General features: G+C 42.0%; 1 protein-coding gene across 1 annotated transcript; it reads right to left on the bottom strand.

The window, feature by feature from the left end:
* Positions 1-3,433, bottom strand: TMCO2 (transmembrane and coiled-coil domains 2). Its single transcript, XM_075539336.1, has 2 exons — positions 2,622-3,433; positions 1-357 (listed from the first exon to the last, which is right to left on the bottom strand). The coding sequence occupies exons 1-2, from the start codon at positions 2,856-2,858 to the stop codon at positions 40-42; spliced, it is 555 nt and encodes a 184-aa protein (XP_075395451.1). The 5' UTR covers positions 2,859-3,433; the 3' UTR covers positions 1-39.
* Between the last annotated feature and the right edge of the window lie 4,699 nt (positions 3,434-8,132).

The following is an 8,132-nucleotide window of genomic DNA, read 5'->3' as shown; positions in this document are numbered from 1 at the left end:
CATGAGGGAAGTAGTGCTTTCCTGGAAGAGTGGAATCCATCACATTTCGGACGTGGAGGTAAACCCTGATGTGGCCAGGGGGCTCTGGCAGTCAGAGCAGCTGCAGTAGGGCTCGGAGGAGCACTCTTTCTTAGAAGCAGGCTTTTGAGAAATGATCATCCCCTCCAGGTCTTTGACTTTGTTCTCCACCATCTGGAGTTTTTTCAAGATTTTCTCTTGTAGACCCAAGGACAGGAAGAGATTTTTACTTTCTTGAGTTGAGAAAACGTTTGCTTCCGAGTTGGACACTAAAGCCTGAAAAAAATCTGAGCCCTTCTTGTACAGTTTGTAGAGTGTGGCTATGAACAATAATATTCTCTAAAAGGAGGGGGAAAAAAAGTCAAGTGTTATTTACCTGTGCATGTGAAATGCAACACTTTACCAGACATGCAAAATAAAACACAAAACATAACAGCCCCTTAAAACACTCAAATGCCTGCACACCTGAAAAAAATCCAAGCTCACAGCCTTTGAGTCTATTCTAACTCATGGCACACCTCCAAGGCAGGGGGAACCGCCCTGCGGGTTTCGGAAAGGAACTCTTTAGAGGAGTAGAAAGCCTCCTCGTTCTCGTGCAGCATCCCACATTCTTCCTTTTATCTGCACCACGTACTAGACCAGTAGGCAGGACAGGGACTGCAATTTACATTTAAACTAGTAAAGATTATAATACAAGATACCATTTGAAAGTTCGCCATGCTCTGGGCTCCTTGCTAGGAGATCCCTTGCCTATATAGAACCTGTTTATGTAGGAAACAGAACTGCGCGACCACTTAGACACCTTACACTTCACATGCTGTCATAGACTTGGTAAGGGTGGAGCCGGAATTGAAATCCAGAAATTTGGACTTCTAAGTGTGCTCGCAGGAACCAGTGGTTTAAGAAACTGAATTTCCTGGTCATGGTAAAACAAAACAAAACAAAACAAAACAAAACAAAACAAAAAGATTCAGTAAATTAGGACAGATACCTGCCAGGTTGAGGATTAAGCCAATGTCCTTTTCCTTATCACCATCATCTCTAGTACCATTAGATAGCGCTTATTTGGACCTACTCACCGCGCACACATCATCTCCGTTAAGTCTCAGAACCACCCAGGAAGGAGCCACAGTTCGCAAGCCCATTCGACAGATGAAGTGATTACAGCGAGCAAAAGGACCTGGGGCTTAACGTTTACAGCCCGGCAGCCGGACTCGAACCCATGCAACTAGCCACTCCGTTACAGTGCCTCTTTTCCTCGCGGGGCCTCTGCAGGGCGGCCAGTTCACTTTTCTGATTCAACTAAAGCTTTACAAACTAGAGCCACCACATAATCAGACATGAGTATGTTTTGTGCAACACACACATATATTCTTTTTTTTAAAGACAATTTTATTGGCATCTAATTCATATAAAATTCGAGGGGCTACCAAAAAAAAAAAAAATAACGGTGGGGAAAAGCTGTGCTGGGCGGGGCTTTCCCACTAGGTGAGCATTGAGAACTTGCTCTGAGTTAGTGCACCCAGTGCACACATATATTCTTACTGAGACTTTAGGATGGCTAGATTGCAGTTAAATAAGATTTTAGAGAAGCACTGTATTTGGAATCCTAAAACCTGAGTCTGAACCCTAGCTTTGCTAGCTTTAACAAACTACTGGAACCTGGGCAGGTAAAAACCAAGTTTCCTCAGCTGACAAGAACTTCTCTTCATTTACCAAGCCCTCATTAACCCCTACCGCCTCCTCAAGTTCCCCCTGAACCTCAGTGAACACGTTTCCTTTTTGTCTGGTGACAATCACTTCTATTTCATGGACTTATTGGGATTCTCAAAGCACTTTAATCTCGCACTATCATTCCTCATGATTAAGCTGAAATATGTGAAATCCTAACTGGTGCTCAGTCCACCAATTACCATCCTTTCCCAAGCAGAGCCCATCTGTTTAGGGACCGTTGTCTTTGGTCTTCAACGCAAGGAACTAATGTGGAAACTGCAATGACTTTTGTGATTACACAAGCCTCCACAGTAGCGACAGGTCACAGGAAGGGCGCATCTTGCAATGTCTATCCTATAAAAGGTTCTCTACAGCAGGTCTGGTGCTGAAATGGTTACTTATTGGGCTGCTAACCACAACCTTGTTAGCAGTTCGAAACCACCAATAGCTCAAAGGGGCAACAATGAGGCTTTCTACTTCCTTGAGTTGTAAGAAACCCAGAGGGGCAGTTCTTCCCTGTCTTATAAAGTCACCAGGAGTCAGGACAGTGAGTTTTACAGAGAGTCTGGCACATAGTAGGCATAAGGTGACAAAATGATCAAATAAATTTTGAGCTAAGGTTGCCTTCTCGGATTATTCACTTGTTTGAGTTTTTAAAATGACAGCAAACAAGCCAAAGACCATTGTGAGAAAAAAACACTTTTATGCCCCAAACCTAATCAGCAGATCCTTTCAAGGTAACCCCATTTCAACCAACTTCAGAGACAAGGGCTCTCCCTTGCTCACCTGCATGACCTCAAAACTAGGTGGCAGGTATATGGGAGAAAAACAATTGAAATAACATTTCAATGTATAACTATTTAAATTTCTTTGTAACAAAAGAGTATAACCTGAATTGACCGAATACTTCTTTTCGATAAGGCATATAATCCTATTGTCAACAAGATAAAAAAGCAAATCCTCAGGAAAACTTGCACAGTCGGAGCAATACTATGTAGTATCCCCAAATGTGTTTGCTGGGGCTCACTAGTTTCTCTCAGAAGAGTTGCTTGTAGCCAATTCCATATTGTGCTGAGAGAGAGAGTATCTATAATGTCTTCCCAGGATGAAGGAGGCAATGTCGACATTTTCAGGTAACTGCAGCTCCAGGAGCTACATGTGCAGAGGCTTCAGGACCCTGGATATGACTTAGGAGAGCAGTCTGGAACTCCAGGTGTTCTGTCGCCATTGTGAGCCACTGCTTTGTGATGTCATTCTTCTGAAGGTCAGCTTGCTCTTCACTCAGCTAGCGAACTCTCGCAAAACCACTACGCTCTCTACTGGGTTTTCCGTTCAGTCCTGTTGCTTTCTGCAGATGGAAATACTCCATATTGCCTGTCCAACATGGTTGCCACTTAAAATGTGGATCGTGCTACTGAGAAGCTGTATTTGGCATTTTAGTTCAAATTGAATGGAAGCACACGTGGCTAGTGGCTATCATACTGAACAGTGTATAGAACATTTCCACCAATTGATGAACTCACAAGCTACTTGGGAGAAAGAGGAAACGAGCTGCTCCAATAAAGATGGACAGCTTTGGAAACGCTACACAAATAGGGTCCGTATGAGTCAGAATTGACTCAATGGCCGTGGGTTTGTTTTTTATTCATTTTCTAAGCACTTTATAAACAGTATGCAATATTGAAACCCAAATGACAAAGTATCAAATCAATTATTTCCAAACTAGCACTTACCATTTACTAGTACCCATTTTTGTTTACTAGTGCCTATTATTGGTAATTACTAATCAGTCCTGTACTGTGGTACCTATCATGAAGACTTAAGACATCCCTCCAAAGAGTTCCCGTACCAATTGTACAATATAACTTGTGAGATCAGAGTATAAATGCTGCAAAAATCTAAAGGAGACTTTGCACCAAGGGGAAGAACGGGGGGAAAGGAAGGAGAGAAAGGGTTAGCTCTAACAAAACTTTTTTTGCCTTTGTTAATATTTAATTATCATTTTGATATATAGTCAATTAGAATGCTACTTCACAGCATAGGTATTAACATAAAAATACTTTAAAAAATGATTTGATGTCCTTTTAGTGAAATAACAATTTGCACACAGCAGCAAGATGATATATGAATACGGTGCTCAACTGAAAACCCCCTATGATACCAGCTCAACACATACTCTTAAGGTAAGATGAGAAGACAAACAGGGACGAATGGAATGCATTAAAAAAATGCTGACACACCGTGGAAAACATAACTAAGGGGATTGAAAATTCTTTGTACAAATTGCCAAATGGGAATCTTGTGTCAACTTTCACCAAAAACACAATAACATACTATTTTTTTAAAAAGGCCTGATGTTATAGAAGATGGCGTGAGGAGTTAGACATTGGTTCATTCTGATCAACTTGAAGTTAGCAGGAATACGGAAGCTTGGAGGAGATGGAATAGCAGGAAGGGGAGGTATGAAGGCTACACCGAGAGTGAGACTATATGGTATTGGACTGACTGTACTTACGTTAAGGTGAAATCTATGGGAGAGGGAAGGGAAAACAGAGGAGCTGATACCAAGGCTCAAGTAGAAAATGTTTTGAAAATGATGATGGCAACATGTGTACAAGTGTAAGTGTGCTTGATAACAATTGATTTATGGATTGTTATAGTATCTGTCAGAGCCTCCAATAGAATGATCAATTAAAAATTAAGAGAATCTAGTTAAAACATGCATCTCGTGTTTGATTCCTCTCTCTTGGACACTGTAACACCTCCGATGATAAACTTATTAACTAAGACAGGAAGTGGTGGCTCCCTTCAGACCGCCCTCCCCAACCCCCCCTTCAGTAGTTTCACTCATCTTCCATGTCACACTGTTGAGGCGGACTGACATACGAAACACCTACTTTGAAGTCTTCAGTAGGCTCAAAATGCCTTTCAAAATAAATCCAAAATCTAGATCATGGCTCGGAGGTGTTAAAAGACCAAAATTGTGCTCACTTACCCAACCTGTTCTCCATCCCTTTTCCCATTTTATTCTCTCAACTCCAGCTACACTGGACTTGCAAATTCCTCTACTATACCAAGCTGTTGCACCGCCAAGCCTTTGCATACAACTGGTTATCATCTTTCTTTGCCTGGCCCACTCATATTGATTCTTCATACTGCAGCTTCAGTATCCTCAAGGAACCAAACTATTCTGACTCATAGCAACGCTAGTAAATCTAGGGTAAAAAAAAGCAAATTGTTAGCAGGGAGTCAAACCAGACTGAACCAGTCCAGAGCCCTCACCGGAATAGGTAACCTCCTCTGAGCAGAGCAGCAGCTGGGTTAAGCAGCATACATCCCAACTGGCAGTCCAGTGCTACCAAGGGTGTACACATCTTTACGGAACAGTCTTGAGCCTTCTCCCTCTGCGGCTGGTGGGTTCAACTGCCGACTTTGCTGTGAGCACCCCAATGCTTATCACACAGTGCCACCAGGGCTCCTCCTCAGGAAAATGTTATTTTTTTATCCCAATCACCTGGAGCCTCATTTACACCTTTTTTTCATTTTATTAATTTTTCCTTTGCATCTTTTACCTAATTATTTGTAGTGACTTGTTTAATGCCTATTTTCCCTATGACTGTGATGTCCATAATACAGGAACATGCCTTAGTGTGTCTTACTCAACACCTATCCGCAGGGGCAAGGAAACACAACATGTTTAGCAAAGATCTGGTTCCTTATTATTCAGATAGTTTTCTTAGTCTTGTCTTCTTTTCCAGGTTAAACCCATCAAACACATTTTGGCGTTCTACATCTGCCTATCCTGGTTACCTTCTTCAAAGTGGTTCAGATCTCAAAGTGCAGTCTTGTCCCAGAATCCACTCCTCCAAGCAAGTACCAAGCAGGCCAGAAACAAGGAAGCCAGTTTCTAGATCCAACTCGACACAATAGTGAACACTGGCCTCTCAATCAGTGAGTTAAGAGCCTTCACATGTCTACTTCTGGGAGACAGTGAGAAAGGGGGAGGAGAGGAAACTGAACATTTCTAAAGGCAAACCTACTTCACAGGTTACACGTCATTCACAGAAACATGAACACTGGATATAGGGCTGTGAACTTGGACCTCAAAGACCTGGGTCTTACCTGAGTACTTCCAATGCTCTCACTGTCCAGACACTGTACTGTTTAGTTACAAAACCATGCTGTTTGGGGGCCTCCAAATACACCTGCAACCTTTCCAATGGTTACTCTCTCCCAGGCCGCTCCTCGGATACTTTCAGTCAGAAGAGATTGAAAACTGGGAGCAATCTCTTCCTAGCCTGTTAGTTTGGCAAGACATTTTATTGCAAGTTTCTCAACTGTCAAGTAAGGATAATAATAGTACCTACTTTGTAGGGTTATGAAAATTCAGCGAGTTAATTTTATGAAAGAGCTAAAAACTGTTAGCAATTACCCTGAATTCTCACAGCACTTCCTACATGTACTTGAGGCTAGTGCCTCTAGAACTTCTCTGTGTCCATGAATCTTCTGAATACACATTTTCCACCCAGTAGCCATGGGGTGCGGTCTGAAATTCTGTATTTCTACCCAGCTACAAGAGACGTCCATTCTGCTGGTCCTCTGCCATACTTCGAATATGTTCTTCTTCTTTTTTTTAATATGTTCTAAGATACTCTGGTCCTCCTTTCACCATTATCCTTTGTGACCCATAGAACAAAGTGCCCACTGACATTCGTGGACAGAGTTCTGGTGGTGCAGTTGTTAAAGACCTTGGCTGTTAACCATAGGGGAGAGATGCAGTCTGCTTCTGTGCAGATTTACATCTTGGGAACCCTGTGGGGGCAGTTGTGCTTTCTGTACTTACTTTGACAAATATAGCTTTGATATTGCAATCTCCAGAAATATCCAGATCTTCAAAAATGTATTTAAACATTTAGTGAATGGTTACACCTCCACTATGAAGACTAGAATAGCATATGGCCATGGCAGGTCAGAAGTTAGGCAACTTAGACTGAAGGGGATGGGATGGGGAGCTAAGAAGGCTAATAACTTAAGGGCTCACCATTCCCCATCCTCTCCTTCACAAGTTCTCATGAAAATGGACACCAAAGCAATGGACTTCTGGGAAAAGGCAAGACAGACTGGATTAACCTCAATTTCTGCCCACCATGATAGGGGTTTGTCTTTTAACGAGAAGGGCTTTGAAAACAAAGCCTTTCAGCTCTGTGCCAGGGCTGAAGCAAACCCCAATCATCTATTAAAAGGGATTACTGAGAGCTACAAAAATAGCAACCTGCTGCTTTGAACATGAAATATCATCTTCAATAAAGATGAAGTTAGTGTTCTTACTGAAATAGAAAAGGCTTGTATTAAAGTAGACTGCCAGCTGGGTTCTGGAAATGAGAGCTAGGCTCCACCTTGGACTCGCTTGGTTCTTCCAGAGGGTAGGAAATATGTGATGATTATGAATGGATATAGATCAGCCATAAGCAATTTAGTAGTTTTCTCTTGTTCTGGGATGAAATTTGAATCTCTTCCTCTCGCCCATGTGAAGAGCTCAAAAAGTTGGGTCAACAGGTGGTTCCCATCTCAAAGCACAGAATGGAAGCTTTAAGCATACCTTCTCCCTCTGGTAGTGAGAACACTGAAACCTTCAAGAGGAAGTTAGCTGAAAATCCCAAGGAATCAGCAGTGGCCTCGGCTTCCAAGGTTAGAGCCCAGTTTCTAACAGCTGTCTTCCAAGAATCCTGTTACTTGAATCAGGGCTTCCAAACAGTTCATTCTGGTTCAACCCCTACTGAGACTTGCGCCCAAGTCCCAGAAGTGAACCCAATCTACATTTGAACAAGATCAACAAATCCAGGTATTTGGTTGAATGTGGATTCTGACTAAGTAAATCTAGGGTAAAAAAGCAAATTGTTAGCAGTCAAATCAGATTGGACCAGTTCAAAGTTCTGACCTGAACTAGTACCCTGCTTGGGCATGGTGGATTGTTTTAGATTTTAAACAAGGAGGTGGCAAAATTAAATTCCTGAAGAGTTGAAAAAACAGGGAGACATTTAACCCTTCTATGGTGAAATGATTTTCTGTTGTGAATTTTTGTTGATGCCACATGTCTTCAGTGATGGAAGGGCATACTGAAATCAAGAGGGAAAGTTTTCTTGAGGTGATATAAATTTTTATAGAATTCTCTGGGGCACATATGTTCCAACGGACTGCTGGTAGAATTGGTGGGGTGAGATCCACTTCTTCAGTTATACTAACTTCCCAAGAAACCCAAGGGCTGAAAATGTTGGTGGGAAATCCATGTCCCCTAAGTTACAAAACATTCGAATCGGGGAAAAAGCTCTTCAATACCTAACTACAGGAGCAGGAAAATGCTGTTGGGATTGTCACTTCATTACCAGTGAAAAAAAGTAGCT

Source organism: Tenrec ecaudatus, chromosome 1, assembly GCF_050624435.1.
Source record: "Tenrec ecaudatus isolate mTenEca1 chromosome 1, mTenEca1.hap1, whole genome shotgun sequence".
NCBI lineage: Eukaryota > Metazoa > Chordata > Mammalia > Afrosoricida > Tenrecidae > Tenrec > Tenrec ecaudatus.
The sequence above is the reverse complement of the archived record's forward strand: the minus strand, read 5'-3'. Positions and strand labels throughout refer to the sequence as shown.

What these genes read in the sequence shown, in the direction of transcription:
- TMCO2 (XM_075539336.1), bottom strand. Translation starts at nt 2,858, where the DNA reads ATGTCGACATTGCCTCCTTCATCCTGGGAAGACATTATAGATACTCTC. An exon ending in GAAGTATTCGGTCAATTCAG is followed by an intron (nt 358 to 2,621) that starts GTTATACTCTTT and finishes CCCTCCTTTTAG; the next exon opens with AGAATATTATTGTTCATAGC.